This window comes from Neomonachus schauinslandi, chromosome 5 (genome assembly GCF_002201575.2).
Source record: "Neomonachus schauinslandi chromosome 5, ASM220157v2, whole genome shotgun sequence".
Classification (NCBI taxonomy): domain Eukaryota; kingdom Metazoa; phylum Chordata; class Mammalia; order Carnivora; family Phocidae; genus Neomonachus; species Neomonachus schauinslandi.
Window position 1 is genome coordinate 96679191 of NC_058407.1, and position 14282 is coordinate 96693472.

Here is a 14282-nt window from a genome sequence, read left to right on the forward strand (position 1 = left end):
CCGGGGCAGAGACCCGCTCCTGATGGGGTGGGATGGGAAAGGCCCTGAGCTTGGGCCAGACGTCCCACCACCATGATGCCAGTTGACAAAGGAGTAGCCTGTGAGCACGCCCCTCCCCATCAGGTTCTCTTTCTTCCCACCCTCATCTAGCCAGGCAGTCATTTTTATGCACGACTTTATGTGGGGCTCTGGTATGTCTATGGTACAAAAATGTACAGCACTTGATCCCAAAGCCCTCTGAGCAGGAGAGGCGGAGTGGCTTCTTAGTGGAAAGTGTGGTCTTTGAGGTAGAGTCCAGGGGTGGGGTGGTGACCAGCACTCTCGGGGAGAGATTTCCTCTGGGAGAAATGCCAAAGGTCCTGAGTGTCCCTCACACCTCTCTGAAAAGAAAGGAGGTGGGTGTTAGGTCAAGTCAGATGTGGGGTGAAGAGCGAGGCTAAGTGCCCTTCCTTGCCACAGCCCCTGCTCTGGTAGTGCCCTCCTTCTATACTGACTCCGCCCCACCAACATCCTACTCTGGCACCCCCTCCCACTCCATATGGGCCTTCTTTGCTCCCTCCCAGGCCACCTTCCCTTCAGCACTTACGATGTGGACAGGGGGGTGTCCAGCTGTATGATGTAGGGCCCACGCATCCTCTGCAGTTGGCCCCGGGTCAGCTTCCGAGGCTTGCCGTTCCTAGGCTCAGGGATGCCCTCGATCCTTTGGCTGGCCAGTTCTTCCCGGATCTCTCTGAGCATATCCTCAGCCCGGAGGGGGTGGGGGGAGAGGGTGCAGCCAGGTCCCAGGAAGAGGGACCCCTCTTCCTCATCCCCTGAGGACTCCCAGGGGCTTTCCCCAGCAGAGTCTGTGTGGGTCGGGGATGGGGAGAGCTGTCCCCGAAGTCGGGCCCGATGCAAGGTTTCCGCTACCACATTCCCTCCCACTGAGGTCCCATCTTCTTCCTCAGACCAGGTTGGTTGATCTCCCCTGGGAAGGCTGCTTCCTCTTTGGATAACTTCCCTTGGCAGTTCAGGGGTGCTTCGGCGTTGGGGAGCTTGGGGGTTAGGAGGCTGAGGGCGCAGAGGAACATCTCGGAGGTCCAGGGTGGAGAAGGTGAGGCGAGGGTCACGCCGAAGGGCCTGTGGGCGCAGATGGCTCACATAGTGGGGCCCCTTGGGGGAGCCTGGGATCAGGGTGCTGTAGCCAGAGTCTGAGGTATCATCTGGTACCAACGGAGAGTCTTCATCTGTGTCTTCTGTCACCACCAGGTGTGGGATGATGGTCGAGAACTCAGGAGTCCTACAAGTAATAGTAATAGTAAATGGTCAATCCCGTGCTGAAGGGTCAAGTTCAAGTCCAGGAAGTCTCATCCCATCCAGAAATGGCCCCTCCTCCAAACTTACTTCGGTATCACCTTTACACCGTATGATTATTTTCTCATCTTGCTGGCTAGACTGTAGTAAGCTCCTCTAAGGCATTTTAGCCACAGCACTTGGGCCAGGACCTTGTATCAAGCAGGTGCTCAGGTATTTGCTGAAGGGTTCCTGAGCTCCCCTGAGGTTATCCCCCAGTGATGGATCTGTTTTCTCCTTAACCATGCTGCTGAACAGCTGTGTTACTGTGAATGAACCTTTTGCCCTCTCTGGGGATTTGGACTCAATGGATCCCTGCAGCTGGAACATTCTGCATATCCATACTGGTTTTCCCTCTCCATCCCTGGGCCTGGGGAGCCTGCTCCTCTCAGGGAGCTTTCGTTGCTTGCGTCTGTTTCCTTCATCCGGGCAACCGGAGGCTGGCTAACCCCCTAGGCTGTCCCATGTGGCCGTTTGCAGGGCTGGTGCCAAACCTGTTCTACTCCAACCCATAGCCTGGGTTCCTCGATCTATTCCCAATGCCCCCCAAAACTGTGTTGACATTTCTCTGCCTTGTGGGTTCCTCTTCTCTCTCTCCCTTCCCGCAGCTCCCCTACTCTGAGAGACTTGTGGTCCCTGTGGGTCTTACCTCCTTTCTGCGCTGCTCTGAGAGCCCTCCGGGGAAGGCGAGGAGGGCCTGGTGCCTGGGGACTCCTGGTCCTGGTCCCGATAGAGAGCCAGGAGCTCCCTCTTCTGTTGGACATACTCCTCTGCCTTCAGCTTTTGCAGGGTGACCTGGGATGGGCATACTTTCATTAAGAGCTCTCACTTATTGAGACTTACTGTATGCCAGACTGGTGCTAAGTGCTCTACAGACATTATTTCATTTAATCCTCACAGATTCTGAATATATTATGAAGTCTATGAGGCAGATATTATTTGTTATTCCTACTTTGCTACGGAAAAACTCAGGCTACGTAACTGCCAAGGTCATGAAGCAAAGGACGATGGGATAGAGCCAGGATCTGAACTCTCGAGCTGGCCCTGGGGGTGGGTGGGGTGAACAGAAGGCCCCTTTTCCTGCTTGCACAGGTCTTCCTGCTTCTCAAGCCCCCTTTGCAAGCCCTTTATCCAGTCTGTCCCCTCCTTCAGGAAGCCCTCCCTGATAGATGGTGATGGCAATGTAAATGTTCTGAAGGGTGCAGGGCCTCAAGTTGCTCCTGCCACCAGGGTGGACAGGGTCAGGCTTTCTCCTCTGCTGTCCTTCAGAGGTGAAAGCAAGACCATTGCAAGAGGAATAGAGAGAGGGTACACTATATTTTCTGTCTTCTTCCCTCAACATTTTCACACAGGTACCCTGATAATCAAGTAGTGACATCTGAGAAGTGGCTTATAGGGCACCTCCACATGCATGTGGTCATATGATACATACCATCACCCTGCAGGGTGGACAGCATGGGTATTAGCCCATTTTACAGATGAGGAAACAAGACCTAGAGAGACAAAGGCTTTTGCTCAAGGTCCCATGGGAAGAGAAGCAGAACTGGGACTGGGCCTTCTCTTTGAGTCCTGGTTCAGCAACTGCCCTGTTTTTGAAGGGCAGCCTTAAAGGGTAAAGAGTTGCTAAAGGACAACATTTGCTTGGGGAGGGGGAGGGAAGGCAGCAGAACCTGCAGAGAGGTTGAAGGCAGAGGCTGGGCAAAAGGGAGGTGCTGGTGGCAGCTGTGGGCAGCTCTGATATCAGTACTCGCTGGTATGGCCATATCATTGTTAAAATATTGGAGCGCTTGCATAACTGGGAAGCAAAGGGCTGCTATCTGAGCCTCCTGCCTCCCTTCCCTAGGGCTACCCCATCCCTCAAGATCCAGCAGCTAGAGGGATAACATGGCACAGCAGGGGACCTCTAGGACACCCCCCACCCCCAAGATGCTCCACTCTGATTGGATGATGACCATGCCGTACTGATTGTTAAATATTTTGACTATCTCCCCAGCTTGAGGTATATGAAGCAGCAACTCCTGGACACTTGGACCTTCCCAAAGCCTCTCCAGAAACACAGCCAGTAGCTGGGTCAGGATAAGAGACATGTTGGAAAAATGGATGAACAGGGATAGGAAAATGGCATCAGGTTTATACTGCAAGTTTCCTTTCTCTGGGTCTCCAGTCCCTCAGTCTCATGAGTGACAAAGCAGTGCAAAGATTCTTAGCAGTCTCATAAGACTAGTTAGTTGGCCAGAGCAAGGGATGATGGTGCCTGGGGGTAGGAAACTGGCACACCAGGGCCAGGTCCTATGACCTCCTCCCTCCTCTCCAATGTGGGATGGAACAAGAAATAAGGACGGTGGGCGGAGTCATTCTTGGGGCCAGGGTGGAGCTGGAGCAGCCTGCTTGTCGCGCTGAGATGCCATGCCCTTGGCCCCACATGACCCAAGTTCAATTGAGTGTTTGGGAAGTCCAGGATAGGAATGGTGTGTGGAAGGAAAGAACTGGAAGGAAGGGGTTGGGGTAGTACAAGTATGTCCACTAAACGTGCCCCTGGCCCAACCGTAGGAAAAGGCAGGGAGGGAGGGGACTTCAGGCACCAGGGAATGGGGCTATTTGAGGTCCTCCCAGACACCCCAAAGCCTCTCCAGCAACACTGGGAGGATCTTCTCAGCTTGGGTAAGAGGAGAGACAAGTTGCGAAGGGAAGAGGAAATTGGTGCCTGAGCCAAAATGTGACCCCTCCACAAAGCCAAGAAGAGGAAGGGAGGGCTCCCCCAGCAGGATTCTTGTCCTTTGCTCTGGTGGAGAACACAGCCTTGACAGGAAACGCCTCTTCTTCCCGCTGCTGCCTCTGGGGTTGCTCCTCGATTCATCTGCTCCTCCCAAAGTTCCCCAAGTGGACTAACACGGATCTCTCAAGGTGCCCACGGACTCTGAACAGCAGCTGTGAGGCCTTTCCCCAGTCAGCTATACATAGCCCTGCCCTGGCGCCACTGACCACCACTGTCTTTTAATGATGACAATAACAAACATTTATGGAGCGCCCATTAAGTCCTGGGCCTTGTGCCAAGCAGCAACAATAATTGTCCCATCTCTCCTGCATGGTAGTGCCCACTATCACTGCAATTCCCCAGATGGTGACTGGGGTTGGAGAGATGACATAACTCCTGTAAGAACACAGATAACAGGTGAGAGCTGGGCTCCGTCTATTCCCTCAGCTGCCGGCTTCAGTCTCCCCTCCGGCCATTTTTGGACCTCTGTCTCTGACAGCTTTTTTTGTTCCCATCACTGGTTCCTTTTTCCTCTTCCCAGTCCCTAAGCATGGGCATTTCCCAGGTTTAGTCTGTCTTCCTTGGAGAAGCTCATTTTTTCCCCTGAAAGTTTAAGCTACCCAGGCTAGACCTGTGGGGAATAAATCTACACCTACATTTCTGTGAGGGGGAGAAAGCAACAGTCTCGTCCCCGGGTGGTTGCTCTATCAAGGGGACCAACAGATATTCTATTGCTCCCATCAGTTTACAAAGACTGGTGGCAACAGACAGCAGTTTTCTTTAAGAATTCGGTGTGAGACAATAGCAGGACAAACTAATTTCAGTTTCTTTGTTCTTTGTTTTGCTAAGCGAGGCCAGGGAGCTGGTGCACTGCTTGGTTATGTATCAGAAGTGACTTCCCTTCCCCTGTTAACCAGGAGTGAGACTTCTGAAGGTGAATTAGTTGGAATAAAATCCTAACAGTTTGTAGTGGTCCCCTGGGGGTCCTAAAGGGAGGTGGAAGGGGGGTGTCATCTTGGGACTGGGAAGCAAAGGAAGAAGAAAAAGTTCTGACAGTGGGGTGGTGAAGGAAAGGGGCTCCAGTAAGGGTCCCCCGCCTGCTGCCCTGGGGAGCCCTGTGGCTTGTTTAGGTATTCAAGGAAGTGGCAGTCCAGTAGAGCTGAAAGACACAAGATCTTGAGGTTCTGTCTTTCATTTATTCTTTTTTTTTAAATGGCAAAATCCTCATATTTATTTTTTACTCTCCTAATTCATAGTTTTAAATACACTATTTAAACAGAGACTAAGCTCTGACTTTCCTTTTCTTAAATAAGCTCTCCACATTATGATATGGTATTATAGGAAAGATTGCAGGAAGAATGCTTAAAATTGTTTAAAGGACAAACTATTTTCACAAGTTCCAGAAGCCCTAATGACCTAATGTGCTAATGACAAATCATTATTATCTATTCATTAAAGCAAGCCCTATGAGAACCACCAATTTGATTTAAACTGTAAAAATAATGAAGTTACATTCTTTAGAAATAGTCTTTCCTTGTTCAAAATGCCCTTTTGGTAATTGAGGTATAATTGACATATAACATTATATTAGTTTCAGGTGTACAGAGTAATGATCCACTATTGGTATATGTTACAAAATAATCACCTCGGTAAGTCTAGTTAACATCTATCACCATACACTTTACAAAAAAAAATTTTTTTTCTCTTGTGGTAAGAACTTTTAAGATCTATTCTCTTAGCAACTTTCATAGTTCATCCTTTGTCCCCACCTGAACCCCAGGGCTATATTTCTATCCTTCCCAAAGCCCCTAAGATATCTCCACTTGGCTATCCCCCACTACATCATTTTCAAAGTGCTTTCGCTTAAAACTGAATAGTGCCCTAGACCCACCCCTCCCAGGAAGCAACATCTAACCCAACAGCTTTCTCTCTTTGTAAGATTTCGTTTTACTCAGGGGTTCCATTGCCAAAGCGATCTTTCAAATCTTCCTAACCTGTGACCTGCATTGGGAGCGTTTACCTAGAGCTGGGCAGTAGGCTGCCTGTTTAATTAGAATGACTTCCTTGACTCTTCCCCATGAGGCAAGGACTGTTATTATTTGTGTGTGTGCGGGGGGCACATAACTCACCCAACGTCACCCAGCTAGGAAGAGGTAGAATGGGTGTCCGAACCAGTTCTTATGTTCAGTATGGGCTCTTAACCACAGTCTCCCAAAGGCTCACCTGTCTCTTTCTTCTTCTTTAGTTCCTTTCTCTACCTCCACCCCCACACATTTTTTTTCCCGTTTTGCAACATGTCCCTAAGAACATGGCACTAAACCTCTGTTTTTCACACCCGAACTAGTACAGTAAATCTCCTGCCACCAGTCTCTGCCCCCTCCAGCCCACCTATCACCCTGCCAGCTGTCAATTCAAGACGAACACACTGATTTCACCATGGCATTCCCTTGCTCAAGAAGCCATGGTGGCTCTCTCTTGTCAACCCATTCAATTCAACCTCGTCCTGTCCACCCTCTTCTGTAGCTTTTGGGGGTCCTGTAGAACCTGGCCTCTCATCACTTGCTCACATAAACCCTTTGCTCCTGACTTAGACACAGTCCCTGTCCCCCAGATAATCCAACCCAACTGCTCCCTTGATTTTTCTGCTCATGGTCTTCCCTAGCCTTAAAAGGCCAATTTAAATCTTTACTCTTTGGTCATTCTGCTTCTATGGTGGGTTGAATAGTGGCCCCAGAAAGATATGTCTAGGTCCTCACCCCCAGAACCTGTGATTGTGACCTTGTTTGGAAAAAGGGTCTTTTCAGATGTGCAAAGATCTTCAGTTAAGGATCTCAAGATGAGACCATCCTGGATTTAGGGTGGGCTCTAAATCTAATGACTGGTATCTGCGTAAGAGACCCAGGTGGGAGATTTGGACACAGAGACATACAGAGAAGAAGGCCACATGAAGACAGAGGCAGAGACTGGAGTGAGACAGTCACAAGCTGAGGAAGCCCTGAAGCCACCAGAAGCCGGAAGACGCAAGGAAGGATTCTCCCCTAGAGTCTTGAAGAGGAAATGTGGGCTTGCTGACACTTTGATTTTCAACTTCTGGCTTCCAGAAATGTGAGAGAATACGTTTCTGTTGCTTTAAGCCATTAAGTTTCTGGTAACTAATACAGCTCTATTTGGATCTCTTGAATTCTTCTAGCTTTTATCACATAAATCTGCCCTGTTAAATACCTTCACTTGTTCCTCGTCATCTATAGGACAAAGTTCAAGTTCCTTAGCATAGCATCCAGTAGTAGGCATGATCTGGTAGTACCTACCTCCCAGGCCTCTCTGCCACTATACCTGACCTTGGACTTTATATCCTGGTAATATGAACTACTAGGCCAGTGGTTCTCTCAACACACATGATGTTTCATGTTTCCCACATTTGCACATTCTGCTTCTCCATTTGGAATACCCTTCTTTCCCATCCTTGTTCCCCTAACGAACTCCTAGATATCCCCACAAATGGTGCTCAGACAATAGCCGCCTGTGAAGGGGTCTCAGCATCCATCCCTCTGCATTGTCTCTTTCCCAACCAACCCACCAGACAGAATGAAAATCTCCCTTCTCAGCCATAGTTCCAGTCTGTGTACAGGTTTCTATTATTTGTATACTAACATGTCTAGCTAGGCTGCAGTGCATGTTCCCTGAGGGGAGGGATGGTGCTTTATTCTTTTCTGAGTCCCTAGCACCCAGCCAGTGCCTCCACCTAGCAAGTGCTCCACTGATGTTGAATGGAAGACAAAGTCCAGAGGACCATTGTTTCAGGGTGTAAAAACCTTTAGGGGATGCTGTCTTGGGCTCTCCCAGTGACTGGCACAGTCGCTGGCCAAAGGCTTTCTTTCATGCTCTTATGGATGGTCAAGGCTGTGTCTCCCTCCTGAGGGGCTGAACCAGACTCAACTTGCATCTATCCCAGGGGCTGAACCAGACTCAACCTGCATCCATCCCAGCCTCTTTCTCTCCCTCCTTCCCTCTTGTGCTCGCATCTCTGACCTCTGAGGAGCCCCCCAGCCCTCCCCACTTCTGGCTTCCACACACCTGGGCCTGCTGAGTCTTCTCTAACCACTGGGCACGGTCTGCAGCACTGGGACAGTGCACGATGAGGGCACTGGAGACACAGTGGAATTCAGTGAGATGGATCACCAGGAAGCTGTCTGCGTGGAGAAGAAGGTCCGTTCAAGGGCTAGACCTTATTTGATGCCCATCCTGGCTGCTCCTTCCCCTCGCCAAGAGGAAAGGAGAAGGGAAAGGCCCCCACAGGAGAGACGTACTAGGGTCTCGTAGTGGTTGGCACACAAGCTTCTCCAGCATGAGTGGGGGGCGGATGACCTTGGCTTTGTCTGCCTTGCGTTGGGGCTTGGTCACCAGGAGCACGTCAGAGAAGAGGAAGAGGTACACGTCCAGCTGGGAGGGCATGTGTAGGAGAACGAGACAAGGGTCAGCTGGAGCAGGGGAGGGCGGGACACGGATCAGGCTCCTGTGTGGTGTGTGTGCACGTGTGCACATGCGCACAACTGTGGGTGCTAGGGCTGGAAGGGGTGTCACTTCGGGCCCGTCTCTCGCTTCACAGGCAGGGACCATGGCTGACTCAGGGGCGTACAAACAACCAGAGCTTACCACGCCATGTCCTCCTCCCAACGCACACAGACACAGACAGACAGAGAGACACACACACACATAAACACACCTCTTGGCCCATTTCCAGCTTTTCTGACTTGTATTCTGTCTCCCGGCATCCCTCTCTTCTCTTCAATCTACCTCCCATTTTCTCCGAGCTTCCCCACAGCCCCTCACCTTTCCTTCTCGCCCCTCCTTCACTCGCACGGGTCCCTCCAGCAGCAGCTGCCTGGTGTGCTCAGAAGCAACCCCCAGCACGGGGGACATCAGGTCCAGGGTGCAGAACGGACGCAGGTTCTGAGGGACACGGGGTGGGGAGGATCATGGGGCCGGGCAGGGCTGCCTCCCCCTCCCAGCCACGGTGGTTCTCTGTTCTGTCGCCGGCACCTTCCCGCCTCATCCTTGCCCTCTTGGAGGGAGAGGGAGCATCCAGTACCTCCTTCTCAGTCTCTGGAACACCACCCCTTAGGCCCTCCTCATGGGGAAGGAGTGATGCGCACGGCCCCTCTGTGGCCGCTCTGCCCCTTACCCTCCAGGCTGCTGCTTCATTGTTCCCCTGGGGACCTTGCTTGTTCGGAGCCTCCTTCCCTCTGCCCTCCCTCACCTTCTCCACCTCCTCACTGGACGGCTCCAGCACTTCGTAGGGCCCGATGCGTTGGGCTGCAGCCACCAGGCTCTCCTGCTCTTCGCCCTGGCGGACCTGTTGATTGATGTGTCGCAGGAATGACTCCACAGCGGCAATCTAGGTGACGGGTGGGGTGTGGAAGGAGGAACAGCTCAGCTCCTTACCCTGTACATCTCCCGAGTCCATGACAACGTGGGCGGCCAGCCGGTGCCACGCTGCCACATACATATGAGGAAAGAGACCCTTAAGAATTTCTGGAAATCAGTCCCCGGCTCCCAAGGGCATGGCCCTGCCAGGCCACCTACCATGGCGTTCAGGGCCTCTCGGGTGCATGCCTCAGGACTCTTCTTAAGCACAGCCTGGAGCAGCAGTGGGTACTTGGTGATGCGCTGGTGGGGTTTGATGAGCAGGTCACCCAGCGTCTGCCTCCCCGCGAGCTTGTGCTTCTCACACCACTGCCAGCAGAGGGGGGCAGGGGGTCAGGAGTCTGCCAGCCCCCTGCTGCCCCATTCCAGTGACGGACTCGGCCTTGGACCCAGCTGGCGATCAGGGATGACCTGGTTGTCTAGGGCCTGCCCCAGCCCCCTTCCCAGGCACCCCCTCTCCCACCTGCACAAAGGCATGGAAGAGAGGATTATTGTCTTGCTGCTCCCGGGCATAAGCCATGGTCTGCTTCACTTGTAGGCAGTACTGGACATAGGGCTGGAACCGCTGGCTGAACTGAGGGACAGACATGGGCAGGCAGGGGTAAGAAGGTCATGAAATCCGGCCTCCAGCTGCAGAGCATGGGGGCCAGTGGGGAGAGAGCCTCTCACTGACCCTTAGTCCAGCTCCTGCCAATCCCTACTCCCCATGACGCTCTCCCCAACCTGTGACTGCCAGTCCCTCTCTCTGGATTCCAGGGAGAAACTGAGGTCCCAGGAGGCAGACCCACTGCCACTCTCTGAGTCCCCATGCACAGCCCCTGCTGTGCCCTGCCGCTCTGGGGACGTACTCTCCCATCATCAATAATTCAGCTGGAATGTTTTCAGGACACTGCACTTCCCATTTCACACAGGTGGTGGCTAGTGACCTGAGGCTTGCCCAGAAGCCCTGTTCCTGGGGAAGGGGCTTGCCTATGGCTCCCAGGAGATGAGCCCCCCACCTCTGTACCCCATTCCAGCTCTGCAAGGCCCACGTCTTCCTGGTTGGGTAAAAGTGTGGAAGAAAGTCTGACCCCAGGCCTCTTGCTTTCTCTTATCACATTTCTCCATGCTCGGGGTGCTCTGGAGCCTTTTATGCCCCTTCCCCCAGTCACCTGGGGGATGCCTTGCTTAGGCCCCATTCTTCTCCCAGCTGTTTGGCAATGCATCTCTGGCCAAGAAGTAAGATTTTATAGTTAAGAGATTAGGTATAACCCTTCCCTGAGATAGCTGTGTTTCATTTCAAAAGAGTCACCAAAAGACCAAAGAACTTTTGGGACAGAGATCATACCTGTGGAATGAAGGGCAGGAGGTGAGGTGATATTCTGGGGTGGGGGCTGTGCTCTCAGACCCCCTCAAGTCACAGAAGAGTTCAAGGGGCAGAGGCACATCCTGCAGACAGGACCTCTCTGGGCCTTCCCAGGCCCGCCCCAGCCAGATGTGGCCCTTTGCCATGTCTCACCGTCAAGAAGCCATTTTGCAGGCTGACAGGGTCCAGAGGCTGGCCTGAGGCTCGAGTCGCCCCCAGGGTGGGTCCCAGCACCTCCTCCCAAAAGCTCTTGTGGGCTCGAATCAGGCTGGGGACATTTCCAAACAGGGTCTCAGCTGATACCTGGAGGATGGAGCAGAACTTAGCCGTAAGCCTTGGCAGGTCACCGTCAGTCAGCCCTGGCTGTGGACAGGCAAGGACCCACAGGCTTGGCTGGCAGAGGGTGGGGTCAGGATGAAACTTGCAGGGGAGCTGAGAGATCTAAGGGGCTGGGGCTCTCCCTTCTATTCCTCCGGCACTTGGGCTGAGCTCTGCTGAGTCTGGAAAAGAGGAGAGGCCAGCCTGCTTGGGGTCTAGAGCAGGAAGGGGAGTAGGAGGGCAGGGGGTGTCCTGGAAAATGGGGTCAAGGGAATTCAGACAGAGCAGCCTGGGAGGCTCTCTGGGAGCCCACCTCCACTCCGCGGCCTCAGAGCTTGGGATGTGCCAGCTCCTCCTGAGCACCCACTCACCTCGGTCAGCAGTCCCACTCGCTGCAAGTTCAGCAGGCCGGCGGCCAGGAGCTGGAAGCAGGGAAGGCCAAGGGTGTCAGCACCTGACCTCCTCCTCTGGGGACCCCAACCTAGCCCTTCAACGTGTCCCCTCGGCTTTGCCACTGCTAACCTGCCTCCCAAGATCCCCAGCAGGTCTCCAATGGGAGGATCTCTTGGTTATCTGCCCCACCTTCCCCCCACCCCCCTCCATGGTCCTTCTCTCCTGGCCTGGGAGGAGTGGGGGACCATGCAAGGGAGATGGGTGGATGGCTGAGGTGGGGGCCTGGCCCAGAGCTGGGCGAAGCTCACATCAGTCATGATCCTGAGCTTCCGCACGTAGATCAGCTCGGTGGTCAGCAGCTCCCAAAGCGCTTCCTGTTGGTGGCAAAGCTCTCGGCTCATCTCCTGCAGCGGGGACAGCCCTGGTTCAGTTGGGGAATCATGACAAGAATGGCAGCTGCCACCTGTTTAAATGCTACTAGATCTACTTCACAGACGATGACCTTTTAATCCCCAAGTGTGTAGGTGGTGTTATCCCCATTTTACAGATGAAGCAACTGAGGCCCAGAGAGGTTTCCTGTCTCCATCAAGGTGTCACTAGTAAGTGGCGGAACCGGGAGTTGAACCTAGAGCAAGATGTCTCCAAATGCTTTCCCCACGTGACGCCACTTCCCAAGGCCCTTCCCTCGTCCAGGGTGGAGGTGAGGTGTATGTGTGTGTCTATGACACCGCAGGGACAGACGCTGTGTTCCAGGCCCACCTTGTGCCCAGGCACCAGCTCCTTCCAGGACTTCTCAATGACCAGGCCGCTGTCTCTGCCCTCTCCTATCTCCCAGTGCCGCCGGTCCTCAGGGGGCAGGCGGGGCATCCCAAACATGCTGAATGTATGCAGCCTCACCTCCAGCTGGTGGGCCTTGGTGACTTCCTGGGGGAGCCGAAAAGGGGATCAGTCCTGGCCATGGCCTGGGCACGCAGACCCCTGGCCTGGGGATGGCTGTGTGCGTGTGCACGTGTGTGTGTGCACGCGCATGCGCATGCATGTATGTCTGGGAATGGGAGGTGGCAAGTAGCACTGTCTGTGAGTGGGGACACGGAAGCCTGGGGGACAGGGGAAAGGGCGTTGCTGGAACACGGGTGGAGAGACACCTTGGCCTGCAGAAAGGTGCATGACAAAGGAGTCTGACCTAGGCTCCCTGACCAGAAAGATACTTTCCAGGGCTCTCCTAAGACAGAACTCTTCAGAGGGACCTGTGGGTAGAGACCAGGGGACCTGCGGTCTCAGGTGACATTTTGACATTTGCCTATAAAACGGACATTTTTATGCGGCAGCATGGCTTGCAGATGCATCCCTGAGAGGGTCTCTCCACAGAACCGAATCCCACTTCTTGGAGGGGCTGGCCATGCTCTCTGCTCTGATCATCTGTGGAGGACACTACAGCTCGGACTGTGAGCACGGGGATGGGAGAAGGAGGGCCCCTTACTTTGAGTTTGGGGGAGTGTGGTGGGCCAGCCACAAAATGGCCTCCATGCCACTTCTCAGGCTCTGGTTCTCGCAACTTCAGGGGAGACACGGCTCGGACCTGGCCAGAGCCCTTGGCAAAGGGGACGTAGCCATGGAGGCGTCGGCGACTGGGATCCTGGAGGAGGAGGAAGAGCAGGGTAAGCTCTTAGGGGGCCTCCCTTCTCCCAGAAGTCCCAGAGAGGTAGTGAGGGCTGGGCTTGACTCCAGATGGTGTCCCCTACCCCTGCAAGTGGGGCCTGCTCACCCTCCCCTGAAAACCAGTTTGGGGTGAGTCACTCCTGCTCTGAGTCACAGCAGCGGCTGCCAGGGAGGCCAAGCTGAGCTGGGCAGGGGCACACCAACTTGGCCCCCCTAGTGGGCCCTGGGGCTGAAGTGGGGCCTCCTCCAGAGCAGGAGCACAGGTACCTACACGCCCGGGCTCTAGCGTGGACAGCCCCCAGGATCCGCCCACTTACACGTGTGCTCCCTGTCCCGCGGGCCTGCATGCACAAGGCACAGTGCGTGCTGCATTCTGGGTCCCTCCCAGCTTCCCCTGCGTGGGAACGGCTTCCCTCGCACGTGGGGATGAGGGGACGCACGTGTGCGGCTTCCTCCCCAGGGGCGTGCGGCCTGTGTCCTTTCCAGTTGGGAGTGGCTGTGCTTCCTCATGAGAGACCGACACCACAGCCACAGGTCTCCTCCTGGGCAGGCCTGGTCACATTCCGTGATCTGCCTGTGGCCTGACTAAACACCACATACTTCCTAGGCTCCCTTCCTGCCCTCGGCCTGGGAGAGTCCCCAGCTGTCCTCCTGGTCTCCCACGGCCAAATCCTCTTCCAGGAAAGCAGGGGATACCCCGAGCGGGAAGCAGAACTGTCCTCAAGGTGAAGGGGAAGCTTGGAGGCTGAGGGAAAGACTGCACGGCCTCCACACCCCTTTCCTTGGTCAGCATTTGAGGCAGGCCAGGAGGGTGGAGCTGTGGGGAAGCCAAGGCAGGCCCCTCACCCCTCCCCACTTGAAGAGTAGGGACACCCTGAACTTTTGCTCTTCCTTCAGTGCTGACTCAGAGGGAGCAGGTCTCAGGGAGCCCACAGGCTCCTCCCAACTAGAGGCTGGAGTCTGGGAGGTGCCCATCCCAGTGGGTGGCACACTCCCCGCTCTCTCCCTAACCCCCCCCCCCCCCCCCCCCCCCCCCCCCCCCCCCCCCCCCCCCCC

General features: G+C 54.3%; 1 protein-coding gene across 2 annotated transcripts in view; it reads right to left on the reverse strand.

The window, feature by feature from the left end:
* Positions 1 to 175: 175 nt before the first annotated feature.
* PLEKHG6 (pleckstrin homology and RhoGEF domain containing G6) overlaps positions 176 to 14282 on the reverse strand; it is a 15942-nt gene continuing 1835 nt past the window's right edge. The window contains exons 4-17 of one of the 2 annotated variants that reach the window (XM_021690680.2): positions 13048 to 13203; positions 12327 to 12491; positions 11876 to 11971; positions 11546 to 11596; positions 11010 to 11159; positions 9975 to 10085; positions 9671 to 9820; positions 9345 to 9482; positions 8918 to 9037; positions 8395 to 8527; positions 8162 to 8277; positions 1982 to 2127; positions 587 to 1279; positions 176 to 380 (exon numbers count right to left, since the gene is read on the reverse strand). In XM_021690680.2, coding sequence (XP_021546355.1) covers positions 371 to 380; positions 587 to 1279; positions 1982 to 2127; positions 8162 to 8277; positions 8395 to 8527; positions 8918 to 9037; positions 9345 to 9482; positions 9671 to 9820; positions 9975 to 10085; positions 11010 to 11159; positions 11546 to 11596; positions 11876 to 11971; positions 12327 to 12491; positions 13048 to 13203 — 2235 coding nt within the window. In that variant the 3' untranslated portion in view covers positions 176 to 370. Of the gene's footprint in view, positions 381 to 586; positions 1280 to 1981; positions 2128 to 8161; positions 8278 to 8394; positions 8528 to 8917; positions 9038 to 9344; positions 9483 to 9670; positions 9821 to 9974; positions 10086 to 11009; positions 11160 to 11545; positions 11597 to 11696; positions 11831 to 11875; positions 11972 to 12326; positions 12492 to 13047; positions 13204 to 14282 lie in introns of those variants that run through there. The other variant, XM_021690682.2, reaches the window with a different exon arrangement.